At 35.5% G+C, this 27935-nt stretch overlaps 2 protein-coding genes across 2 annotated transcripts; both read left to right on the top strand.

Moving 5' to 3' along the window:
- Window positions 1–211: 211 nt before the first annotated feature.
- Window positions 212–7576, top strand: LOC129928806 (uncharacterized). Its single transcript, XM_056044879.1, has 4 exons — window positions 212–337; window positions 1365–1808; window positions 3724–3895; window positions 6788–7576. The coding sequence occupies exons 2-4, from the start codon at window positions 1423–1425 to the stop codon at window positions 7097–7099; spliced, it is 870 nt and encodes a 289-aa protein (XP_055900854.1). The 5' UTR covers window positions 212–337; window positions 1365–1422; the 3' UTR covers window positions 7100–7576.
- A 5789-nt stretch (window positions 7577–13365) lies between these two features.
- Window positions 13366–27474, top strand: LOC106053641 (cell death-inducing p53-target protein 1 homolog). Its single transcript, XM_013209226.2, has 4 exons — window positions 13366–13517; window positions 21363–21556; window positions 22671–22839; window positions 25192–27474. Exons 2-4 carry the CDS (start codon window positions 21376–21378, stop codon window positions 25298–25300), a joined length of 459 nt encoding a protein of 152 aa, XP_013064680.1. The 5' UTR covers window positions 13366–13517; window positions 21363–21375; the 3' UTR covers window positions 25301–27474.
- Window positions 27475–27935: the final 461 nt, after the last annotated feature.

Genomic DNA, 27935 nt, shown 5'->3' with positions numbered 1-27935 from the left:
CAAGAGATTGAAACTCAAAAGAAATTGTTGAGTATTGCTCAGTATTGCTCAGTAACTAAAAAATTAGCTACTACCAATGTATGACACTTCTTCATCCACATGGTGCCAACACTCTGGGCACTCGCATAAACATTCAGAAATCCAGTTCGACCTAAAACATTGTCTCAACAAATCATTTAGGGATTTTTTTAAATAGCCATTGTCAACGCTTACCTGGCATTCTAGTTTAACTCCATTTCGTACACTTTTTCTACTTCCGCTTGATTCTTCATTTGCATTAGATCTTGATGTAGAGGCCTACATTAATTTTTAAAAAATTATAGATTTAAACCCTATAGTAGGTTTAGGTTATTAAGCTAGACATCTACTTTATTAAGTATCACAACGAACTGTTTTCTTTTTGACACAAATGAAACTAAAACATACTAAAGACCTGAATCTAGATTTAGAATTTCATCTAGATGTAGATCCAGATCTATTCTAGATTATGATTAATTAAGCTCTTATCAGACTTATCTCATAGATCTAGATCTATATCTCTTGTCGCAAAAAAAAGGAGATATTTACGTCCTACGCATTTCTAGGTGTCAATCTAGACATGCATGTTAATCAATGACCTGTTTTAGTCAACCTATTCCATTCTCTAATGGCACTAGGAAAGAAGGAGCACTTATATGAATTTGTTCTAACATACGGACTGTATTTGATTTGGTTTTGTATTTCGATTTGTAACTTCTGGTTTAGTGTTTTATGTGTTAACCAGGGGCGAACTGGATGTCATAATCGGCCCAGGCATTTCTATACAGTACGGCGCATAAATTAAAATTGTATATCATATGACGGGACTTCAATTATAGGTCTTTCTGTTCTCAAAATCATTATGTTATTTTTTTAAAATAATGTATAGATAACTGTATGCATGCTCTATACCTTTGAAAGAAATATAGACCTAGCTAGGTCTTTTGTTGCTTTATATTCGCTTTGTTTGTAGGCCCTAAAAAGATGAAGCCTACTAATAGCACTGTCTACGGATGTAGGTTAGCCTATTAAATTCTTTTTTGAAAATGTGTTAGATTCATTTAGTATTACACTGTAGTCTGTAAAAGATGTTTTTAACATGACGCTCATATAGCCCCTTATTTATGAGAATAGTATAAAACCTTTAACAATTTAATGCGTGCCCTAGTGGCATTCATGAGGCCCTTTAGGTAGCCCTACCGCTCATTTGAGTACCGGCCCACCGGGCATTTGCCAAAATGCCCATATAGTCAGTCCGCCCCTGGCATTAACGAAAAGATTTATATTTGCAGGTGTATTAGTACTCCATTTTACGTTTTCATTACATTTTCTTTTCTCTTGATTAGCTAAAACTGCTTGGTGGTGATGCTGTTCAGTGAAGTCGCCTAAAACAAAGATCCAATCATGGGCAAATCCAATCAGACCTCCAGGGCATCTGAATTTGCCCCCACATCTATTGCTACTCAAGAAGCACCACGCGGTTCTCAATATCCGCCTTCAGTACGAGCTTCAGAGGCTCCACAGAATCCACGGCAAACATATCACTCTAGCGCCTCTCAGTATCCGCCATCAATTCAAGATCCGAACGCTTCGCAGTATCCACGGGAATCTTATTTCTCGGGCGTCTCTCAGTATCTTCCATCAACACAAGATCCGAACGCTTCGCAGTATCCACGGCAATCTTATTACTCTAGCGACTCCCAGTATCCGCCACCAACACAAGATCCGAACGCTCCGCAGTATCCACCGCAAGAATACGATCCAAACGCCGGTCCACCATATGCCATTCAGTATGTTGAAAAAACTTTTTTTTTAGCTATCGAGTAGTTAATGAGCGAGATAATTTATCAAGCTTCTAATTTCTTGTCTTGTGTTCAAGTCACAACAGAGAACATTTTGTTTGTTGTGATTTCAGATTAAATTTCGTCGAGGTTCTTACCTATCTCTCTCACTCTCTCTCTCCCTCTCTCACCCACTCTCTCCCTCTCCATCTCTCTCTCCCCCCCTCTCTCTCTCTCCCTCTCTCTCTGTCCTTGCTTGTGCATTAACGTTATTTGCAGCCATGTTGAATTCATGTTCACATATTAGAGTATAATCTGATAGCGTTAAACACAAATCAAAAGAATAGTGTATAGAGCGAAGAAAAATGATTACACTATGGAAGTAGTGCCACATACCACTATCAAAATGATATAAAAACAAGGTTACAAACATAGTTTGTGTGGAACCACAGACTCCGAAGTGGTCCGCCTAGGCAGGTAAAAAGGCGGTATTCAATATTTTCGGTAAGAATACTACAAGCTATGAATTAAAAACTATCAACAACCAGTAAGTCGTGTATGACAATACAAAAAGAAGACACGTCTACTTACCGAAAGTTTTGTTGATATTTTCATGTTGTTATGCCGACTGACCACATGATACCACATAATACGGAGATACAAGTGTATATTGATTTTAGTATTAAATTAACATTCATTAACATTCAATGAACTGGTATGAAGAAGATTTGGTTCAATGTGAATATAGATTATCTGATTGAATGATTATCTAATAGACCGTTATCTAAAGAGCCTATCTCTCATTCAAGGCCGGAAGAAACTTTTCCCTTTTGGTTAAATCTATAAATTGTTTTATGCTGTGGCACGGTGTACTGCGAGTGCTTAATATGAAACACTGCTTAAAAAATAATGTTTTAAATTAAGTTCGACTTACCTGCATGCTAAATACATTGTTTCACTTTTAAAACAAAAGTTAACATTTTATTTAAAATGTAAATAGCTTATATAGAATAAAGTACTCTATTTAGTAATATAAATATTTTTTTTTTACATTTTTTTTTTAGAAATAATCAAAAACTTTGCATAAATACCTTTAAATTATATATTACAGATATCTCACTTTGTAATAGTGTCCCGTGTTTTTACTATCAATAGTGAATAGTTCTAAAACTGGTGTATTTGTGTGACAAAACTGCTTGCATATTTACTTTTCAAAATTGAATGGTTCGCTTTTAGATAAAAAAAAAAAGTGTACGTTGCGTCAGAGCTTTGAAAGATCTAAACTATCATGGTGTCAAATTTTCAACATCTTTTCTAGTTTATGTGATCTAAATGGGACGAAATGGAAGGATGACGGACAGACCGCACCCAACTAATTGCGGCTATTCCCCTTTAGGGGAACGCTAAAAAAAAAAAAAACTATTACAGAAATAAGACTCAGTCAGAACACAAGTTTCAAAGTAAAAAGATAAGATAGAGCCCATTTAATTTCCTGAATAATATGACATTTAAAAAAATATTGAGTGCATTTGAAGTATCAGCTTGATCGGAGAACGCGTGAGGGAGAAATAGCGATAACAATTATTTAATGGGACTAAACCCAACAAATGTAGCCACACAGAGAATACTGAAGTATTAGTTTCACTTGTTGCTATTTAACAAAATAGTGAATTACCAGTAATTGATTGTCTAATTTGTTACTTTTTAAATTTTATTTATATCTTGTCTGTGTCAATGAATAATTGTGCGAAGTTTCATCTTGATCAGAGAATGGGTGTGGGAGAAATAATGTGTACACACGTTTTACAGACAGAGTGAGTTTGTAAAAGTAAGCTTTAAAAAAGGGGGGAAGGAGAATTTCGCTTTAAAAAAATGCGTACTCTAAAAATAATTGCTATTATCATTCGAAACTGTGTCGTTACAGGCCCTCGGTCTACGACCAGATGCCTGTCGTTGGAAACAAAAGTCTTCTTTGGATGGATACTCCCGTACACATTATCTGCCAGTATTGCAACGCTGAGATTACGACAATGACAGATCCGGTGGTTGGTTGGTGCACGTGGACTATGTGTTGTCTCTTTACCATTGGATGGCAAGTAATCTGGGTTGAAGAACCTTCGCATTCTGTGCTGTCTTTTATAGCAGACTTTTTAGGTCAGGAGATTAAGCGCGTATCTGACGCACACATAGCTAGGTAGAGGCTGATATTTTTGGGAAGACCCAAGTAAAACCAAGCTCACTAGCTGATCTACGGGATGAGCCTAAGTCGTTCTACGAAAGGAACCGCAGTCCTTCTACGAGATGAGCCAAAGTCGTTCTGCGAGATGAACAGCAGTTTAGTAAAGGCTAATATTTATGGGTCGACCCTTTGTAAAACCCAACTAATAGTCGTAGAATGTTATACGAAATGAGCCGTAGTCGATCTACGCGAGGAACCGTAGTCGTTCTATAAGACGGACCGTAGGTGATCTAGTAGATGAGCCAAAGTCGTTTTGAGAGACTAACCGTAGTCTTTCTACTGGATGAATCGTAGTCATTGTGCGAGACGAAGCATAGTCGTTCTACGAGATAAATTTTATTCTTTCTACGAGATGAACCGTAGTCATTATGTGAGTCATTAGCCGCTCTACCATAACGACCGTAGTCGTTGTTTGGAGATGAACCATAGTCTATGAGATGAACCGTAGTCATTATACTGATGAACCAAATTCGTTCTACGAAATTAACCTTATTCGTTACATTTCCTAGATAACCATGTCCCTGTTTGTGAATAGTGTGAGTTATCGTTGTTCATTATTATTGTTATAATTATAATTTATATTGTAGTTCGTTCATTGTGGTTCGATGATGGCCACTTTTGTCACCAGGGGGCTTACGGTTTTGCACAGGGGTTTTGTGCCTCCTCATGTGGCTGGTGAGACCTATGTGAGCTCCGAAAGTTCGGCTGCACACTGGGCAGGTTATTCCAGTTGGAGCTAGGGTCATTGGCCTTGCTTTTCTTCTCTGGCGTTTTTCTTCTCTGGCGCTTCTCTTCTTTTCTTACATTATTATTTGTAATTTGAATCCTCACATCAGAATTAATCTCAATAGTGCTTCTTATGACATTAACAACAAGGTTACAAGACAGTTTGTGTGGAAACACAAACTCAAATTCGGCCTCCGAAGTGGTCCACCCAGGCAGGCTTCAATATTTTCAGAAAGAACACCCGAATGAAATTATATCAAAGACAAAGAGAGATAAGAATGGAGAAAGAAGGTTAACAGCTCTTGTGTAGTGCCCCAACGGTCCCGCAGCTCTAAGGATAGGTGGAAGTGAATGTAAAGTTAGATGTGAACCTGGCCTAACTAGTTACCCTTTCAGACCTTGTGGTCTATAGGGCAGATGATGTAAAGTTCATCTGTTTTTGTGGCCTATGGTTAACGAGGGTGTCATGTAGCCAGCACAACGACCAACCGCCTTTACTTTTCCAGAACTAATGTCAGGTACCCATTAGAGCTGAGTGGACTCAGAGGCACCCAAAGATTCCAAAGTTGAAAATCCCAGTCTTCACCAGGATTCGAACCCGGGATGAGCGCTTTACCGCTCAGCCACCGCGCCTCCCCTGGCCTAATTGATTTAAATGGTTTGAAAAGGCTCAACTTCTTATTCGAATCCTCAAAAGAGAATATATTTGTGGGTGACCGTGTCATTTATAAAATTTTTGGAAAATTAAGTTTACAAAATTACTATTCGTTTTAAATTAGGTCTAACTTATAATGCATACTAATTAGCTTTTTCTTTTTAAAAAATGCTTGCATAACTGATTCTAAAAATTAGATTTTTCGATTTCAAAAAAAAAAAAATGAGCCGTTGCATCAGAACTTTGAATGGTTTAAAATATTGTGATGTCGGATTTTCAATATCTTTTCTAGTTTACGAGATCTAAACGGGACAGACGGACAGACATTTCGCACAAAACTAATAGCGTCTTTTCCTCTTGCGGGGGCCGCTAAAAAACGAATTTCGTCTCTTCTGCTCTTAAGTTTAAACATAAAATAGGTTCGGTTCTGATTATCGGCATCTCAAATACGAATTTTTTTTGGCGACCAACCATGACAAATTTACAACTCACTGATTTGGCCTTCGAACAAGAGCTGATGGAAAAAAATTAACTTCTATAAATTATTGATAGTTTTTCTAGAAAAAAAAGTGTAAAAATTCATTTGTAGTGCCTTATCTCATCTCATCTTTGACTTTCGTCGTAGTGGTGCTGTGACAGTTTGCGTAACTTGAGATGAACTCCATTAGTTAGCAAGACTGGAAGGGCTAATCCTGCCTTAGAGCCTTGGCGAGGAACTCTGCGGTTTGACAACATAAAGTGCTATATTGTCATTGTTTCGCATTTTGTCCAAAATCCTCTACTATTGATGTAGTGGCCTTTAACTCTTTCTCTCCTAATAGACGACACCATCGTTGATTTGACCTCATTAAATTAAATTAATATTTCATTTTAAAAAACTCTTCTTTATGTTATATAGAAGGAGCATGCATTCCCCTTTAATCGTATACCAAATAAAACATTTTCTGATCACAAAGAACAAAGCTATTGAAGCTTAATCATAACAGGGGAGTGAAATAGTAATGAGAAAAATAAAGCATTCCGTCTGAATGTGCAAGAGTTAATCAACGTAACTAGTCATTCAGAAACATTTGGCATGAAAAATCAAACTAGACAATAAGATTCTGCTGCGCGTGGCCCCCTCAGTCTCGAGGCCTGAGGAGATTGATCCACTCGCCGCCACCTGAGGCCGCCTCTTGGGTTATTTTATTTCTAGTAAGCAATTGAAACTTTCTGCCTGTGTGAGAAATAGGATTTAGTCTTCTATTAGGACTAAAAAAAATCAATATCCCGTCACAAATATATTTGTTCAAAAACAATTTTGAGTTTGATTCTACGCATGCATCGCAACGCAGTCACGTGACAATGTTTCATTATGTCTATTTATAGGTGCTTTCCATGTGCGATCGCCACATTCTTTTGCAACTCTCTGAAGGATGTGAATCACGTGTGTCCCCAATGTTTAGGGGTCGTTGGCACATACCATCGCCTGCATATGTGAACTCTGTTGCTGCTCTCTTCAGCCGTCAAGAAAAATGTTCACTCTCAAATTCAAAAAGAAGAATGTTCACTCAAAAATTCAAGAAAAATGTTCACTCTCAAATTCAAAAAGAAAAATGTTCACTCTCAAATTCAAGAAGAAAAATGTTCACTCTCAAATTCAAGAAGAATGTTCACTCACAAATTAACACAAAACTTTAAAAAAAAAAATACGTTGCCAGACTGAAAGTTTAAATTATAGTCAGCATTATTTTTAATGGGAAAGACATTTTTAATGATTTATTATTTTTTTTTTTGGGATGGGGAGGGGGTAGAATAGTGGTGGGAGTGAAAAAAAATCATTTTTTAATATGTGTAGGTGACCTACATCATGCACTACTTTCTAAGACATCTAGGAAGTAGGAGACTATTAGACAAGATGGAGCAGGAAGAAAAAGTAGTGCCTTACAATTCTTACACCTACTCGTCGCAACACTCTTTCGCCCTTTTTCTGTTTCCTTCACATGCAATGAATTTATTTACCATAAGCTACATGTTTTAAGCCTTTAATTTGTGATGACCGTTACCATAGCAACAAAAGAGGTTTTTTTTAAAAACAGCTGATATCATAAAGCTTATCATTTGACATGATACTAAATGTATAAATAAAAGAAAAAGTAGTCAAATTAAAAAAAAAAAAAAAAGAATCGTAACTTCAGTTCTTTTTTTTTGTGTGTCTATGTGTTTCTCACGATAAGTACATTATTGTGTATGTGTAAAGCTATGAGCTTTTGTATTTATATATATGTGTGTGTCACATATGTGTGTGCGCGTGCGTGTTCCTCTATTCTAATACGCGATGGAATATACTCAATAAAAATAAATAAAAGTTTTCGTGGATGTCAATGAGTGACAGTGAGTACATCTAGTCTTTAACGAGTCATTTAAAAGATACCTTAAGTGACTGATTCCTATAACTCACTTGTGTACATCTAGTCGTTAATGTGTTATTAGACTCCACTTTGTGATTGGTTTAAAATGTTTGATTCTTGGAAAGAATAGATTATTATAGATTTATGATTCTTTGAAACACAAAATATTTGGTTGAAGTGGATGCGTTGTTTACCTAAAAGCTTCAAACTCCACTTTTTAAATTCTAAAATAGAACGCCTGTAATTACTTGCATTGAATACTGAAATTTGTATTGCTGTCAATGGACAATCGCGTGGTTTGTACACAGCGTACAGGGTACAATAGGTGCAATGCACGCATGCGGCAAAAACTTTGGAGGTAGCCAAAAACAATCCTAATAGCATTAATAATATGGATCTAGAGTCTTTGAAGCGGCTTTAATCAAGAGGGATAAAAAGAAAGCTGCCCTGTCTGCTAGCCCTAAATCAGAGGCATAGCCTACACATGTACGAAATGTGGCAAAGTCTGCCGTTCTAGAATTGGCTTGATTAGCCACACCAGATTCTGCCCCGTCTCAAGATTAAGCCAAAACCAGTGACTCATTTGGGCGCATCCATTGCCTTTCGAGACAAAAGGAGCCATATATATATACAGGGTACAATAGGTGCAATGAACGCAGGCGGCAAAACTTTGGAGGTAGCCAAAAACAATCCTAACAGCATTAATAATATGGATCTAGAGTCTTTTTCTTATTTTTCGACGGAGAGAAAGAGAGGGAGTGGGAGAGAACGAGCACGCTATTGAATAGCATTGAAAAGATAAATGAAGATCTATTGTCATTTCACTACATTCAAAAGGGGTTTTAAAAAAACCCGATTACAATTAATAACACCAAAAAAGATATTTCTTTTTATTTAGAGAGAACAAAAATACCAAGATAAATGTAGAATGTGGAAAAGGAAAGTAACTTTTTGTTGTTTATGGGGTGAGGAGGGGGGGGGGCGGATAAGAGAAAGTGCTACAAAAATTGAAGGGCCCAAAATAGGAGAGCGTGTAGGCCTATGTCGGGGGCTCTTATGAAGTGGGTTTTTCCGAATCAAGTCAAAAGTCTATGTGGGAGAAATTAAATTATTTTTTATTTTTTACCTTTCATTGAGGTTGATGGTGCCTCTGTCACTGTAACCTTAGATTCCTATTGATATAAATCAGACAGAGCGATTGCCTAATTTTATGTAAAGGCTTCAATAAATGATGTAGAATGCACTAATGCGTGCAACTTTTTTTTTCCAAAATTGTCAAAAATATTTTGCCACTTGTGGGTCCTAAAGTTCTTGATTTTCAACATTGTATTTTTGTGTGTGTGAATAAACGTCTACTCTAAATTGCAAATTGCAAAATAATAATTATGAGACGAGAGTACTCTTATTTTTGATGTTCAGTTAGTAGATCTGGATATAAAAATTAAATTATATGTTACATAGGTTAGGGTTGAAAAAAAAACAACTTTACTTTTTTAACTACTTTACAAAACAACGCCTTGATCCAACTTTCTAAAAAAAAATTCAAATTTTTTGTAGTGTTAAAAAAACTCCGGGTCCAGTCTAGAGTAGTATATATAAGTCTATGCAAAACACTCTCAGTGACTATATTGACAGTGATACGCAAATTAAGATCCGCGGGCCGCGGGTAACATATGGCTAGTGTAATATATAAGTCTTTGCTCCACGCCTTGAACATATATTTCTATATTATGTTGTTAACACAATTGACTATCCCTTTAGTTGTGTTTTTTTAAACTAATTACTTTGTATCTTATTTTTAAGAAATTAGATTGGTAAGGTCATTCTTATCTGTCAGATACATTATCTATTCTGTTTTTAAATTTTTGATTTATTAATCAACATAGTGGTAACAAAAAAAAAAGATGACTTTAAAAAAAGGGTTATCAAAGGGAAACAAAATATTAATTACTGCCATTTATACCAAAATGCAGAGTTAAGCTCCCTTTCTCCTATTTAAAACATAATTAGTTAATTAGTACTAATTAAGTAACGTATTGTTTAATTTTTTGATAGATTCGTATATAGCAATGGCGTATGAATAATTACGCAAAATTTCAACTCGAACAAAGAATGGAAAGTAGGACCAAAAAAAAAAAAAAATGTTCCAACTTTCAACCAGACAGACAGATAGACAGAGTTACTATATGCCTTGTAAATATGTTTGTTATTTATTTTATTATTAATATTTTGTATGAAACAAAATGGAAGGAATAATGTTCAATGAATAATTTGGCCTGTGGTTTCGAAACTGAGCAAATACCAAACAGATAAGTTGAATCTACGTCACATAGCGACCATACCTGTTCAGCCAACACAGGGACGGTTAACGAGAGGGGTGTCATGTGACCAGAACAATCAACCGCCTTTACTTTCCCCAACTAAAGTCAGGTACCCAGTTGGGTAGCGCGTTGGCTGAGTGGTTAAGCGCTTGGCTTCTGAACCTGGGGTCCTGGATTCATATCTAGGTGAAAACTGGGGATTTTGAATTTCCGAATTTGTAAGGCCCCTCTGTGTTTATTCATTATACTATTAGCTGACGTAATTATAGAGCGTTTTTAACGTTGCATTTTACAGTCAATCAATTAGATTGTTTTTTTCTTTCTACTAGATTTGAATAAAAGGACAAGTTGAAAGGACTAGTTGAAATCTCTAGATAGCCCAACATTTCACAATGCCCTTTATCACGTGAGTGTTAGGGCTGGTAAACAAGCTGTGGACGTCACCCGTGACGGCAATACCAGTACAGATAAAGCAAGGATTCTCACCTTTGTTTAATGTGGTGTCTGGTGTCCTTTGGTGTAATGGGAGAGAGTGCCATGCGTGAAAATACTGGGTCATGTTTTTTTTAAAAAAAAGCCAACTTGTTGAAAAAATAGCTAAACTATAAGTTAAATGATTTTTAAACAATTTTGAACAATAGATAGATGATGACACTCTAATAAGATAGGGAAGCCGCAGCATTCATTGTAATGATATTTAGTCAAATGGACAAGTATGTTTATATTGCTTTACATGTTTTGAAATTTCCTTCATATTTGAAGTACATCCTAGCCCAAGTCTCCCGTAGGACAACGGTCAAACCCAGTACCATTGAGACCATCGATCGACAGTCCAGAGCGCATACCACTCGACGAGGTCGCCTTCCTTCAAGTATGAAAGTTTGACAAAATAAGGGAAAAGATGAGTTTAATCACGTTAACTTCAAGTTCATAGACATGTGTCATGTCTCCTTTGTTTCAGCTTGAGAACCTCTATTAAACTTGACACCTTGTTTAAACTTAAATATTAGGGGGGGGGGGGAAGCAAGCCAGTAAGTAAGGTTAAGGTTAAAACTGACAACAAGCTGACTTAAGACTCAAGATTTATTTTTAGTTGCTGTTGTTTTTTCTTAAAAATATTTGTCACATAAGTTTCGGTATGTGCAAAGGAATCTTACCGTAACGCTCCCTGGTCATGGGTCGTTGCTCTCCAATGGCGTACACTGCATTCTCTGGCATCGTTCGTTTCACCTGAACTATTACATGGTCTGGGGCAGAAGTTTCGTAGACTTATTTCTGATATACATTGCGTACATGACGAATGAGCAGTTAACATTTGTACACGTCAGTACACATCAGTGGTTTCTTGGAAAAAAAAAACATCATCAAAACATCAAAAGTGAAAGTTGATCTTTTGTTCTGAAGTTTTATTTTATAGTTTAATTAGAGAACCTAACTGGTTAATCAACATTTTTTTTTAGATATAAGAAATAACAATTCTAAAAATGAACTTTTTATAAAGGGATGAAAGAGGAATACATGGACAAAAGCCTTTCAGAAGGACAAGGTCATCTGCTGCCAGCTACTTTCCTATATGCCAGTGGGGGTAAAATGGCGCCTGAGTTGATCTTTATAGTTATTACTTGGGGCACCTCTTGTCACGTGTTTATTATGTTTATTTGACTTGAAGATCTTGATGCTATAAACTTGTGACATATGTGGGTTCGGAGGTGCCTTGATTATAGTTCAAACACTTTAATAATCAATGAAGTAATAAAGTGCTGATTTGTTTTCATGAGTTTTAATTATTTAAAACTTGAACTTGAAACAATAAACGTATGTACAAAGATATATAAAACAGATACAGGATTCAGTGAAAATGATCAAGAGTAAATATTTACTTTAAAAACTAGCGACTTCTAAGTCTAACTTTCTAGCTCTCTCTCTCGTCTCAAGCTAACACTCCGCCTTTTATATCTTTCTTTAGGATAAAGAACAGTGATTTTGTAAACAATGAGGTGTCACTGGGGACGTGACACCTCTGTTACGCCGTCCTCCTTTAAGCGCTCCAAAGAATATCGCCTTTGGCGTGCTTTTTTCTCACATGCGGTGTAAATGTCCAACCCAGCGCAGCTGTGAAATGGTTGGAAGTGTTTCTGTACTGTCTAAAGAAAAGCCCTTATCAAATGGTTGGTAGTGTTTCTGTACTGTCTAAAGAAAAGCCCTTATCAAATAGTTGGTAGTGTTTCTGTACTGTCTAAAGAAAAGCCCTTATCAAATAGTTGGTAGTGTTTCTGTACTGTCTAAAGAAAAGCCCTTATCAAATAGTTGGTAGTGTTTCTGTACTGTCTAAAGAAAAGCCCTTATCAAATAGTTGGTAGTGTTTCTGTACTGTCTAAAGAAAAGCCCTTATCAAATAGTTGGTAGTGTTTCTGTACTGTCTAAAGAAAAGCCCTTATCAAATAGTTGGTAGTGTTTCTGTACTGTCTAAAGAAAAGCCCTTATCAAATAGTTGGTAGTGTTTCTGTACTGTCTAAAGAAAAGCCCTTATCAAATAGTTGGTAGTGTTTCTGTACTGTCTAAAGAAAAGCCCTTATCAAATAGTTGGTAGTGTTTCTGTACTGTCTAAAGAAAAGCCCTTATCAAAGATGTAAGAGACGAAAAGAAAACTTCAATAGATTGCTGGCGGACAACGGCTTTGACTGTACGAGGTGCGGAAAAATATGCAGGTCGCAAAGGGTTAGTGTAGTTAAGGGAAACACTGCGCTAGGCCTTAATTTTGGGAATCGAAGACAATACCTTTATTACAAGGACATGACAAAAATAAAAGATTAAGAGTGTCATGATAGGAAAGCTAGCCTACATATCGTGTTGTTGTTGTTTTGTGTCTAGAAGAAGCCTAGATTTCCTAGTACTATTAGAGCCCGACTCAGCCAGGAAAACCAACGACTCAGAGAGTTTAAGTCACTGATTAACACGCATGCATAAGACGTGATCATCTTTTCTTTTGAAATAGCGTCTGTAACTAATAAGAAGATTTCGATCTACATGTAGGCCTATGTTGAAATAGTTTAAACGGAAAAAGCACCCGTGTTGTTGTTTTTTACTTAGTGACGCTTCTTTTTCAATGGTATGTTCTCATTTCAGCTAGTTATTGCCTTCATGTTCATTATCTTCGCATTGTAAAAAAAAAAATGGATGCCTAACGAACAAATTGAGAACCTCGTAACTAAATTGGGGCTCTGACCTTGTGACACTGTAAGCAATGGGCTAAATTTAGAACTGGGAATTCCTCGATTTGTAACTGTGTGCCTTCTTTATTTGTATGAGCCGTGTTCAGATTATCGAGTCAGTTGGACCTTCAACGGATACCGAGCATACCTTCGACTTGAAAGTTACAGCTTAACGGTAAGTTACAGATCTAGCTACGGGCATTAGTTCAACATTGTTGTCGTGATAGGGTCAGCGTTAGACTTGGTTCTCTGTTAGTTCGAAACCTGATCGGCGAGCCAAGATTTGGGGAGTTTGTTCTGAAATGAATCTAGACTAGACTCTAGTGTCTAGATCTATGAACACATTTTTTTTGCAGTGAGCCTATAATGGCTAAATTACGATAACTAGAGCATTGATAACTTTACTTTTTATCCTAATATTCATTACTACACGATTGGCAATTTGTTTTAGACTTTCCTAATGTGAATGTTTTGGTGTTTCTTTCCCAACCCAACAATTGGTATACACAAAATCATTGCATACAAATTATAAGCTTAGCTCCAACAGACTAGTAGATAATATATGGATATATACTTAATTATATAGTCTAGGTAATTAGTACACGACGAGACTGCATAATGTTGTATGTTAAATAGTAGCCTACTTAATACTAGACTTAATAGTCCGCTAGACAATTTTAGTATCCAGATAACGCTCTAGACGTCTAGTAATTTAACACCTCACTCAAGTAGCCTAATTAAACATCCTACTGATAAGGTGACAATTTTTGACATTAGTTTGATTCCATGGGTCTGTAGGCCAATATAGAGCCTATGTCAGTGCAACTTTTAAACACTGAAAACGACAGTCGACTAGTCTAGGTTTATTTAGCTATATACAAAAAAAAAAAAGAGCTAGCTTTATTTAGCTATATACAAAAAAAAAACTAGCTTTATTTAGATATATATACAAAAAAAATCAAGTGTTTTATTGAGTTTTATATAACTTTACTTTTTAAAACAAACACAAAAATTGTATAGTGTTGTGACGGTGGAACTTATGCTTGAATTCATTTCCTCATTACATCAAAATGCCATTTTTTTAAATCATGATTAGTATCTGTGGTTTAGTAATCAATTAGCCTACTTTTATCTTTTTTTTCCCTCCATAGTTTTAAACTACTAGTGTGAGTGCCTTTTGAATCCTAACTCTTCATTCTTTTCCCCGTCTGACCGGAGATATCATGAGCTACTTGATCCACCATCTTCAAAAATAACAAGGATTCGTTCTATTAACAATGAAGCCATTTTGTCGCAGCGCTAGACTGTCGTTGTTGTTTTTTTTTTCTCAGCAGAGTGACCTTATTGACCAATGGCGAGACAAAAACAAGTTGACATTGTTTGTTTTACCAGAGGCTAGTTGAGTTCTCATATATATATAGATAGGCCTATTTTTTGTTTGTATTAGACACTTAGACATTGGCACATTAAGACTGGACTTCCAAAGATTTCTTTTCTTTCAATTAATTACAAATGTATGAGAGACCAAAGTGTTAGCTTTTATTTCCATTTTGTGTGTGTGTGTGTGTGTGGGGGGGGGTCTTTTTACTGTCTCTGTCTGTTTGTCTGTCTGTCCGTCCATCCGTCCATCCATCTATTCATCTATCTATTTATAAATCCATCTATCCATCCATCCGTCCATCTATCTATCTATCAATCAATCAATCATCTATCTATGTTGCAATGCAATCAATGTATATTTTATGCTTGACGTATTTCACCACTGGCCTATCTCTGAGATACACAAGTTCTATGTTCCTTAGTCTTTTTAACCATTGGGGGCACCATATATCCATCCATCCATCCATCTATCCATCCATCCATTTTATCTATCCATTCATCTATTCATCTATCTATCTATCTATCTATCTATCTATCTATCTATCTATCTATCAATCTATCAATCAATCAATCAATCAATCATCTATCTATGTTGCAATGCAATCAATGTATATTTTATGCTTGACGTATTTCACCACTGGCCTATCTCTGAGATACACAAGTTCTATGTTCCTTAGTCTTTTTAACCATTGGGGGCACCATATATGATCTGTCGACACTCTTCTTCTTGTCTTTTGCCCGGATTAGAGTCTCTTTTCTTGACAGTCCCGTCCATTCCTTGATGTTGTTTTTCATCACTTCTTTTGTCTCTCTCTCTCTCTCTCTCTTTGCCTGGTTGGCCTACTGTTCACAGCAGAAAGTTCTTATCTTGCTCCATGGATCTCCTAATTCGGCTGTTCAATCTTATCTTGTGTCATTTGGCAATAATCAATAAATTCTAGAGAACTAAAGTGGGTAATTCTGCACACCTTAGATGCTACATCCACTGTCAGTACTTTGCCCAGCAGGGATTGCGTTCTCAGTCTCTTTTAGAACGTAGCTCTACCTACGGAATAGAAATGTGATCTAATGTAACTATAATTAGAGTTGGGTGCAGCAGCAACTGATCTGTCTTATCAGGACTGAAACAGGCTCGGCACGTTCTTCAGTCATGTCTAGATATTACTATTGTTATCTCGAGATATGCTAAATAAAAGAAAAGTTGTACTGTTGATACTGTCACCCTTTCTTTTTAAACTTTCGTGAAAGTTATAATTGGACGTATGTCTAGATCTTTAGATCTTGCATTTTTAGTTCACATGCATCATTTAAACTTTCTAGCGGCCCCGAAAAGAATAAAAGCCGCCGGTTTTGTTTTTGGTCTGTCTGTCCGTCTGACTGCCACTTTAGATATCAAAAACTAATAGCATAAATCAAAATAAAACGAAAATCATATTTCACCATTTTCTCTTGCGTTCTAAAAATAGAAGCATCAGCTTTTCTTGGTCTTCTGAAGTCTATATGTTTTTTAAACTTTATATGAAAGCCTTTTATATATAGGCCTATATAAAACAAAAACACCATTAAAAAATAAAAGACTCCAAAGTTGTATTAAGTAAATAATAAGAATAATTATTACTGAAAACAATTTTTTTTAAAGTCAAGATAAATATTTTTTATTTTTTGTATAACATTTATATGCAAAGTATTATTCGTCAAAAATGATGAAAAAGCCTACATAAATTTTTTTTTTTATGTTTTTTTTGCAAGGCAAGGGGGATATCAAGCATAAGAAAGACGAGCAATAGTTTCAATTTAGAATTTAGGTATGCTAAGTAGGCCTACTGTGCTTACTCATATTAAAAAATAAACATAATTTATTAGGCAATTCTTATCTAGTATTTGTTTACACATAGATACACAGTTACCACCATAAAGTTGTGATAAATGACAAGAACTATTGAAATGTATTAACATCCTCAAAAATTATTATAACTCACAATGACCACCCTTGAGTTTGTGTGAAACACAAACTTCCTTTATTAAATTTTTAAACAATGTTTTTCAACAACTTTTGTAATTTCATTTCATTTTAGATTCAATAGGCTCCACATCACTCTAGCCTTTGCACTTACTTCTTATTTGATTTGGGATCGTCGGGTGCTAGTAAACGTTCGAAACCCGACCGCAGCAAGAAGGATCTGAAGTCTAAGCCTTGAGGCCTATCATATCAATCACACACGGGCTTGGTTATCAGAGCTGTGTGACCCACCTATCAAGCGCAAAAGTTGTTGTTTTTTTTTTAAAGAAAACTAATGCTCTAGTTTGCCAAACACTCCCCTCCCCATATCTTAGTATCGAACCAAATCTTGTTACACGTTAGGCTTGGCAAGGCCATTAGTAAATATCGAATAAGAATAAACCATTCTGACCTGGTTTATTACATATGTATGTGCTTATCCATAGCTCGTTCCTGTTTGAAAGACTTAGAACTGGGCGATCTAGTAAAATAGGAAATTCTAATACCAGGTCTCGGAGACAATCAAAAGAAGATCTAGATCCAGTTCTCCTCAGCGTTGTCTATAAAGTGCCTAAAATAATGAGCAGTTCTATGTAGACAGTGTATGGATGGGGTTTTTCTAGATCCGTTATCCTCAGCATTGTCTATAAAGTGCAGATGTGCCTAAAATAATGAGCAGTTCTATGTAGACAGTGTATGGATGGGGTTTTTCTAGATCCGTTATCCTCAGCATTGTCTATAAAGTGCCGAAGTGCCTAAAATAATTAGCAGTTCTATGTAGACAGTGTATGGATGGGTTTTTTCTAGATCCGTTATCCTCAGCATTGTCTATAAAGTGCCGAAGTGCCTAAAATAATGAGCAGTTCTATGTAGACAGTGTATGGATGGGGTTTTTCTAGATCCGTTATCCTCAGCATTGTCTATAAAGTGCCGAAGTGCCTAAAATAATGAGCAGTTCTATGTAGACAGTGTATGGATGGGGTTTTTCTAGATCCGTTATCCTCAGCATTGTCTATAAAGTGCCGAAGTGCCTAAAATAATGAGCAGTTCTATGTAGACAGTGTATGGATGGGGTTTTTCTAGATCCGTTATCCTCAGCATTGTCTATAAAGTGCCGAAGTGCCTAAAATAATGAGCAGTTCTATGTAGACAGTGTATGGATGGGGTTTTTCTAGATCCGTTATCCTCAGCATTGTCTATAAAGTGCCGAAGTGCCTAAAATAATGAGCAGTTCTCTGGAGTGTGTGGATGACGTTTGTTTCACGTTACTTTGACGTTACTTTGTGACTTGAGCCACCCCCCGTAAGAAAAGTGTAAAAAAAATCTACTCTTATCTTTGGTTGACTATTTTACCTAATAATAATTAGGCATTGACTTCGATTCCGAAGAGTAAGGATGAGTGCAGTGTATCACGTGATTTCGCAGAACCATTTGCAAGTTGTATATTGGCAACATCTGGGGTCTATTTAAGTTATCTTTTTTTTCTGCGCCTGTCTTCGGCAAAGGCTTTTCTTTTGAGTGTTAAATATGTACCCAGCTACCTTATTGAGAGCTCCAGTTGTTGACTACAGAGGTCTTGTGCTGTCAGCCTTCTTTCTTGTATGCAAGTTAGGGCAAATGACGCCTGAGTTGCTTCCGGAAGTGGGGAGGGCAACTATTAAATTTGCTAAAAAAAATTTTTATTTGGCATGCGCTCATCTTTCATACATTAAAGGTGTCAGAAGCAGAGCTAATGTCTAACGGTAAGTAGGGGCTACACACAACTAGCCTATATAATGTTGAAACGGCACCGATTAAAAAAAAAGCGTTATAGATAACGGTATATTGCTGCGTTAAATGTGACGAAATATGTTGTCACAGTTGGGTGACCTTTGCGCGTGAAATACCACACTCTTACAACATTTTCTGACTTAAAAACAAGCCTAGGGTTACCAGACACTTACATGTCCAGAGGAAGACAAAATGGAAGACTAAACGTGACTAAGGAATGCAAAGGGTCATCTGTGAGTCTGATATTTCTTTATTTAATGTAACGTAAATGGAGCAGTGATAAACGGGAAAAGCTTCCGTCGCTTCGGCGTGGGGCCTCCGTGGAAACGTCCGCCCGGGCAAGCAGATAGGCTAAGAACGAGAGCGAAAGTAGCCTCCACTAGGCCACCACAGTATGCTATAGCGTGCGTAATTGCACGTGTGCTCGGACTCCGGCCTCACATGGGATGAGGGATTCCATTACATTGTCTGAAAAGGATGTGATGAAATGATCATCTAGTTGATGGGGGCTTCCAGACAGAACACTGGGTGAAGAGACAATCCTTTATCCTGGCCACGGGTTAAAGCCTTTTCTGGGTCACTGGGTCATAAAAGGGGAACTTTTTTTTGACACTTCGAAGAGTTGTGATAAATGAACACATGTCTAGCAAAACTATGAATCAAATGAATTATTACATGATCAGTAGCAGACACCTTGGCTGGCTTGGCCACTCATAGAATGCCAGTAGGACGACTACCACAAGACATTCTGTATGGCGATCTAATAGAAGGCAGGAGAGCCGCTGGTCGCCCACTTTTATGGTATACGGATGTATGCAAACGCGACATGAAGCTCTTCAAAATCGACACTAGCAGCTGGGGAAAAGTGGCACTGGATAGATCCACGTGGAGAGCGAGCATAAGAAAGGGTCCGGGATTGCAGATGCCATACACAATAGTAGTAGAAAAAGGGTGAAAATGCACCCTGTGCCTGGTGATTACATATACCCAACATGTGACCGCAGCTGGGTATCAAGGATTGGCCTCTTTAGTCAGACAAGAAGTTGCAAAGGGAAAAGATCGTCTCAGGCTACAGAGGATTCTGTATAAGAACCGTCATGTCTCGATACTTCCTAAGTTTTATTGAAATCCAGTTTGTTTTTTACATGATGAAAGATCTGTCTTTACACTGCTGTTGCCAACCTGAACCAAACAAAAATGTCAAGTAGCACAGTGTTCGCAAGCTGTGGCCCATGGCCAACGCGCTGGTCCTTAAGCTTTAGTCTATGTTCAAGCGAAAGTCGTCAATCTGCGCGTTACTGACACGATTATTTGTTTTTAGATTTGTAGCGGACAGACGGACTTACTAATTATTCTGAAAAGTTGAGAACCAGTGAAGTAAAATGGCTGCTTGTACTGTCTACCTCTCTTTATAGGCTTGTCTGCTTCTTGCATACACTTTGAAGCGATACGATCCAACAGAGAAAGAATGTTTAGGTTTGATAACTTTAGATATTTTTAATGAGCAGGTTTACACTCTTTTTGTTCTCCTTTGTTTTGATCTCGACAAACAGACGTTTTTACCTCTTATTTTATCTTATCTTATAAAATACAGACGTTACTTCAAAAAAGATGATTCCGTCCTACACGTGTTCCTAGGTCAATCTAGTCATGCATGTTAACCAATGACTTAAATTCTGCAAAGTCATTAGTTTTCCTAGCTGGCTCAGGCAACCTATTCCATGCTCTAATAGCACTAGGGAAGACGGGGAATTAGTACAAAGTAGTCCTAGCTTATGGAACTAGGCTTGTGCTTTTTTCTTTGTGTCTTTCTCATTATTTTATTATGTTTTGTATTTGAAGATTATGGTTCAGTGTTTTATGCTTTACTTTTAAGTCTTCTATCCTAAAGGTTTTCTAAATTTGGTGATTTTACTAAAGGTGTTACTCAAGTGCTATGTGAATATTCGTTTTTTATGAATCTAAGTGCTCTATTTTGTGTCTATTCCTATTTGTGAAATTCTTCTCGAGTTGAGGGGTCCCAAAACAGAGGATTCATATTCTAATACTGGCCTAACTAAGGTTAAAAAACATTTTAGTGTTCTTATTTGAATTGTAGAATTGTATTTTAATAAACCCTAACGCTTTGTTTGATTTTTAATAGTTTCATCAATATGAGGATTCCATGAGTTTTTTAAAAATTTATTATAACACCTAGGTATTTTGCGTTTATTCTCTGTATTACCTCATGCAGAAACTATATTAGTAACGCAGTAGCACGCCTACTTTAAAATGTTCTAGAGCCGGAAATAGTTGTAGGCAAGCAGGCGCTGCCGCAAATATATTTATAGATGTAGATCTAGCAGAAGTAGGCCTATTATAATATGCTATCTTCCACTTGTCGGGTGGTTCGATTAGACTACTAATCACATTTGCCTACGCCCATAAGGTGCAGAGAACCGGGCATTAGCCTGAATGCCAAACTTGTCGTTTAGGCTCTGGTCAATCTTGTAGGAAAACGCCGCTATTAGGCTACATTTGTGCTGTCTGTCAAAAAACAAACAAAAAAACTTTTCAAACTTCTTTTTAAAAAACAAACATTTTGTCTATTCACCATGTGTTAGATAGATACCATATATAATAATGGTGACTACCTTAGGTATGGTGATCACCATGTTGTGACTATCATGTTATTTATGATGACTACAATGTTATGTATGTTAGCTACCATGATATATATGATACTGACCATGTTGTCTATGAGACATGGTAAATTTTTAAAACACAGAATTAGAAACACTTTTGTTTCTAGCACTAACCCTTATATTCACAAAGAGACAACCAGATTCACTCAAATGTACCAATATTATTTTTTGCTTTTTTTTTCCCCAGATAACTAGCTACAATGGACCACACTGAAAAAGGTCATATTGACCCTCCACCTAAATATGAGCCGCCCACAGCTGGATATCATGTAGATCCAAATCAGCATGGGGGTCACCCACCCTCGGGTTACCCGCCCTCAGGTTACCCCCTTGCAGGTGCCCCCCCTCCCCAAGGCTATCAAGCATCTTCTGGCCAGACAAGTGAGTATTATGATTTTATTAGATACTGTAGCATCATCTGTTAGAGATGGTCTTACACTACTTGTAGCTAATTTTTGGTAACCACATTTTTTTTAAGCCAATGTTTCTTTTGTTTCCAAAGGAAAATATGTTTTTTAGTCAGATTCTTACAATTTTGTTCCATACGTTCATAAAAATATTGAACACACATTATTAACATTTGCTAGGAAAAAACTCATATGAGTTGTTTTTTTTTTTCAAGCAACTTTGCCATTAGAGCAAGGAATGGTTAACTTGAATCAGGAAAACCAATGACCTACATCTAATACAATTTAACTCAATAATTAGCTTGTAATTACACTAAAACATATATAAATGGTACAAACCAAAAAAAAATAATTGTTTTCGTCATAAAGGAAGTAGGCCTATTTTTAAATTTAAATTTATTTATTTTTTTAAATGGACTTATGTGTCTTGATAATTTATGAAGTTAAATCTGATGACCTGATATTTAATTAAACGTCAGAGATCCAGGCTTAAGTATAGAAATAACAGAATTCCTCTTTAGGAAATAAAATACTTCAATCCTTTAAGTAGAAATCATAAAAAGATTTAATACATACTAATAACATACAAAATAACATATTGTGGAATAGAGACATAAACTGCTTGGTCAACTATCAAGAGGGCTCTGAGGTCCAAAAACCAACTGAAACTAAAAAGTGCTTGCTGAGCGCCTTAAATCAGCATGAAAAACTTCTTTCAGATACCTGCTCTCCTCACTGGTCCTCAAAAGAGACTGGACTTTAGCACTCTGGGCATGCTTATAGCATGAAAGATGCACTATACATAAGTAATTTTTAAAAAGAGTAAACTTAACATGAAGCTTGAAACTTAAAGACTAGTGCCACTTCCCTTTATCTTTATATTATTTCTAAAATGAGCTTGTACTACAGAAAAGAAATAACCAGCACCTTCTATTGGAAAGATCATTGATTAATGTTTGATCCCTGGCTACTTCTAGTACAATTAGAAATATAAACAACCTTAACCTTGACATTTATTATTATGTGACTCTGGGTTTATTTATATAATTATATATATATATATTTTTTTTTTTTTTTTTGTTGATCAGCTGTCATTGTTCAGCCAATGAATATGCCTTTGCCTGGTGCCAACTTCCGTTTCATGCAGTTTCCAGCATATATTGTTTGTCAGCACTGTCAAGCCACAGTGACCACATCAACAGAGTACACTACTGGTCTCTTGACCTGGGCAGTGGCTGGAGTCATTTGTTTATTTGGGTAAGAGTTTTAAGCATAGACAACAAAAAAAACATTCAGAGAATTAATTTTATGATATCTTTTGTTTCAGTACTTTTGATATTTTATATATTTTGGTAAAAGTGTTAAGCATAGGCAAAATAAAAACATTGAATGTAAAAATACTTTCTATAAGAAGTAATATGATAAAACTACTTGCGCTATCAAACATTCAATTTATGACAAGCAATGCAACTTTATGAAACCTTTTGTCTCAGTACTTTTGATGCTTTGTTGTAGAAAAAAAAAACTTGTAATTTTATGAGCTGCAATCATCAGTCTTATAAAACTATTCATTTTGTGTTTGTTACGTTTAAGAAACACAAGTAAAATTCTTTGACGTACAAACAAATCAATTCAGACAAAGGTCTCGGCACATAATTCATAATAAAATATTTTTTTTATATTTGACGCCATATTTCCCAATTTTTGAAGATTAATGTAGTAACTTGATTGTGTGGTATGCATACTGGATTGTCGTTGATTAAATTATCTCTGGTTCATACCCTGCCTGCTGCCATCTGCCATTGGGAGGTTTGAGCTAGGATATACATTATCTTCAACTTTGAAGAAGCATTCAAAACATTCTTTACAAACAAATCCTATAAAAATTGTAGATTTTTAATTTTGTAATAACCTTTTCTTAAAGCTATTTACATATTGAATAATTCGGTGTAAAGCTAATATTAAAATCTAAGTCTGAAATTAAAATTTTAAAAATATCCCTTTAAACTTTTTCCTCCCCCACACTAAATATATAAGGATGGCTGTCGGGTTTATGTGGTATGAGCTCAGGACTGTCGTTAGGTGGTCTCAATGGTCCTGGCTTCAAACCCTGCCTGCTGCCATTCTCTGTCATCCAGTGGGAGGTTTGGATAAGAAGTAGATAATCTTCAAAATAAGTCTAAGGAACATCAGAAATGTGCAATCTTTTACAAACAAAACAATCATATATATTGATTCCTTTATTAAGAATTCAATATCAATATTTTTTTTCAATTAGTTTTATCCAAAGCAAAAACTATAATAAAATTTCTTCTTACCTGATTTTTTATTTAAAGCAATTTAACTGTTTTTTTTATAGCAATGTAACTGTTTTGTTAAATGAAAAGTGAAATAAGTCAGCCTAGTCCTAAAACTGGATACTAGCAGGACTTAAGTGTTCATCTTATGCCTTCATAAATTTCAATTGATAATGAAAACACCTATATATAAAGGTTTCACTTACTTGTTAAAATTTAAAAAAATAGATAACTATTTACTACCACTGCAAGTAATATTTGGAAAGTTACACATGTATAGGTACCATGGTCCATTTTCTGTACTGCCATCCTAAAAATTATTTATTATCATCCTTATCATAAAATGCAGATATTTTGAACTGGCTTGTCATAAATTGAATGTTTGATAGCGTAAGTTTTATGGTATTACTTCTTATAGAAAGTGTTTTTATATTCAATGAAGGGCTCTAGATGGCAATTGACTTTTCCCTATTTCACAGTTTATTTAGATCTTCAGTGTTCCAATTGATGAGATTTTAACTCTATTGCCCATTATAAGCCCTTTCAAGTCTTCCTAAGTTGTCCAAACATTTTAACATTGGATAAATCTGAGCTGTAATTTAAAGCACCATTCTCTTAACAGCTGGTGATTCAGTTTAAATTTGTATGCAAGATAATCATCCTTTCAAACTCAACAAAAGTATTCTTCAATCAATTATTAATCTGGATTGGTCACACCCTTAGAAAATATACCCAAAACAGAGCTAGAAGGGCCTTAGTGTGGAACCCCTAGGGCACAAGACATATAGAGGAAGACCAAAAAGAACATGGCAACACAGTACACTAGATGAAGCCAAGAGTACAGGAAAGAGCTGGAAAGCCTTTAAAAAAAAACTAGCTAGAGACCGTGGAGAGTGGTGTGTTTTTACTGAGGCGCTATGTTCCACGAGGAATGCAAAGGAAAGATGAGATGATGATGAATTATTTGTCTGTTGTTTTCATCCAGGCAAAGTTTCCCCTTTCAGGGCTGGGTGGACTCAGAGGTGCCCAAAGATACTCAAATTAAAAATCACAGTCTTCACCAGGATTTGAACTGGGAAGCCAAGCACTTTACCACTCAGCTACCACACCTCCCTCCAGACAACTGCTTATTATATTATATTATATTATATTTTATTTTATTTTATTATATATGGCACTCCAAGAAGCTATAATTGCAATCAATTACTATATCATATAATTATACAAATGATTCTCAAATTGTTGAGAACTGCCTCTTTCAAAACTAGGATCATTATTTTGTAAGAAGACATTAATTTCCTCTCTTTTTCAGGCTCTGGCTAGGGTGTTGCTTGATTCCTTTCTGTATTGACGGCACCAAAGATGTCATACACAGATGTCCAAACTGTAAACAGGTTGTTGGGAAATTTGCACACTTTTAAAAGCTGCAAGCTCTATTTATTGGTGATGCCATTGTTTTATTGTTTCATACATAACAGAGCGAGCACAACCAAAAAAAAAAATTCTTGATCTATAGAAGTAACACCTTGGACATTTACTGGAAGGCAGACATAAACTTTACTTAGTATTTTACCAACAAACTAGCCTTCCCAACCTTTTGTAACCTTTAGGCACAACTCAGTACAGAAGTACTGGTGCATTGAATCACTTCATATTTACTTATGAGAATATTTATAACACAGTGATTAAACTAATGAGGGTAAACAGGTTGTTGTGTTATGAACATTTTATTTTTCACACCTATATTGTAAACCAAATTGTGTGGAAATATGCCACTAAATCTGAGCTAGCATTTTTAAATGAAGAAATGCTTTTTTTTTTGCTCGTATTTTTATAAATCCACATCAATTGTTTTATTATAAGCTTGTCAAAATATATACAATTGAACATGGCAATACTTATGTTGTAATTGTAAGCTAGGCATATGTCATTTCTGCTGATAGTTTACCAATATTAAATAAAAATATTGCTCACATTTTTTTAATATGCAAATCATTTAGAGAACTATTTCTGTTTATTCACCTAATAATGGGATACAGGTCTTGTGACATTCATGTCATTTGCAGTGCATATTTTAGCTTTAGTATTCCTTGTATTATGCTTCTGCTGTAAGTATTTCATTCATTGTCTTATACATGTAGCTCATAATGTAAAGCCTGAAAAATGTTTAGTTAAAAAAAGACTTATATTTAAAGCTTTGAAACATTGAGCATTCACTGAAGATTCCACTCCAGGAGTTAATTTGGCCACATGGCACTTCAGCTATAGAAACAGAAACAAGCTTTGCCCTAATCAATTTCAGATAGTTCACCATTTTTTTAAAGATACTACATTTACCATTATTATATGTACATGTATTTATACATATATATATATATAAATTTTTAACTCTCTTTTTATCACTGTCATAGATAAAATGTTTGTCAAATTAGCGTTATTACATACAGTCCAAAAACCAGTGTTGCCACTTTTTCAATCTTGCCTTCAAGAGATGTAAATGCCTTAGATCAAATATGTTTATGTCAGCTGACTCTAATGTGTTAAGACATAATTGCATGTAGTACACTAAATGTACACTTCTTTATTAATGTATCCATTTCATTAGTTTTACATTCTTCAAAATATAAATGAATAAATAAATATAGCCTACAGTTCTGACTAAACAAAAATGAAGATGAGTCAGTAATGTAAATAATTAGTACTTTGCTTTAATTATGTCTCATTAAAGACTTTTTGTTTGTTTGTCACCTTCAGTCCAAATAAAAAATCAACTTTGGTTCATCTCATTGAGCACTCCATAATAATAATAATAATTTTATTTATAAAGTGCTATTAACAAAACAAAATGTAGGCTCAAAATGTAGGCTTGAGGTGCTGTGATAGCATTACAAATATAAACACGAGAGCTAAAATGACTAACTAATCTAAAAACGTTTTAATAATTTTCATCTTGTGGCTTTAGCCCATACATCACAGGTAAAAGTGGCACCTTCTTGGGTGTAAGACAATCCAGTCATTCTTTATGTTTTTCTTAATGGGCTAATGTCATTGCTAGTTGATGTCAGTAGCTTCTTAGTAACCAACTCTCTCCACATAGTGTGGACAAGGCTAAGTCTTCCCAAAAATCAACATATATGTTTACTACTTAATATCCTGTCTGATTATATCTACAATTGGATAGACCAGTTTTCTTTGTGCCTGTCACTAATTGCCCAAAAGAGCATAACTTTAAGCACCATATGGTAGCCATGACCAATCCAAGCAGGTGAAATTGCCTAAGAATGGAGAGAACAGTTTGAGCAGCTATCACAGACCTCAGTGTGATCTTTGTTTTATATTAGTAGTACTTTAAAATCTAAGAACCCAATAGCAACTTGAACAGAATCTAAGGTTATCGATTACTATGTTTATACTGCTTTCTACAGTGTGCCTTAAGAGATTTAGGAATAGAAGATGCACATCTTAAGCATTGTCGTTTCTTACTTAGAAGAAATTTTGGTACTTGGCAGTACCTTGATGCTTATTAGAATTGTATATTTATTTATAGTTGTCAAAATTTTATAATCATTTGTAAAATAAATGTTTTTAATAAACACATTTTTATTATGGTTTGGTGATTTTGAAAAACAACTTGTATTTTGTTGGTTTTTAAGATGTCCTAATTTAAATATTAGCCTATAAAGTCTAGTAGATCTATACATTCGCATAACTAGGATTCTTTCTCGGGGGAGGGGGGTATAAAAATAAATTCTATTTTTTAATGTAACATTCATTAGTTATTAAGTGAAAAACAAAAGAGCTATAAGTTTTATAAAGGAGGTATATTGTTTTCACAAAGCTTATATCAACTCACTCTGACCAAAAAGGCGTGCGTTATTTCTTCCCACCCATTTTCTGATTAAGTTGAAACCGCAAAAATATTCATTGGCACAGACAAGACATGAATCGATTAAAACAAAATTAACCAATTAGTCAATGAATTATCGGTAATTAATCTTTTAAAATATGAAATAAGGGAAGTAATATGTACATTAATGATATAGTTTTAAGGGCTAA

This window comes from Biomphalaria glabrata, chromosome 10 (assembly GCF_947242115.1).
Source record: "Biomphalaria glabrata chromosome 10, xgBioGlab47.1, whole genome shotgun sequence".
Taxonomy (NCBI): Eukaryota; Metazoa; Mollusca; class Gastropoda; family Planorbidae; genus Biomphalaria; species Biomphalaria glabrata.
This window is presented reverse-complemented; position numbering and strand designations above follow the sequence as displayed.

Coding starts and splice junctions, on each gene's coding strand:
- LOC129928806 (XM_056044879.1), top strand. CDS start 1,423: ATGGGCAAATCCAATCAGACCTCCAGGGCATCTGAATTTGCCCCCACA. Junction 1,809..3,723: donor GGTCCACCATATGCCATTCA/GTATGTTGAAAA, acceptor GTGTCGTTACAG/GCCCTCGGTCTACGACCAGA. Junction 3,896..6,787: donor TCTTTACCATTGGATGGCAA/GTAATCTGGGTT, acceptor GTCTATTTATAG/GTGCTTTCCATGTGCGATCG.
- LOC106053641 (XM_013209226.2), top strand. CDS start 21,376: ATGGACCACACTGAAAAAGGTCATATTGACCCTCCACCTAAATATGAG. Junction 21,557..22,670: donor AGCATCTTCTGGCCAGACAA/GTGAGTATTATG, acceptor TTTGTTGATCAG/CTGTCATTGTTCAGCCAATG. Junction 22,840..25,191: donor GGAGTCATTTGTTTATTTGG/GTAAGAGTTTTA, acceptor TCTCTTTTTCAG/GCTCTGGCTAGGGTGTTGCT.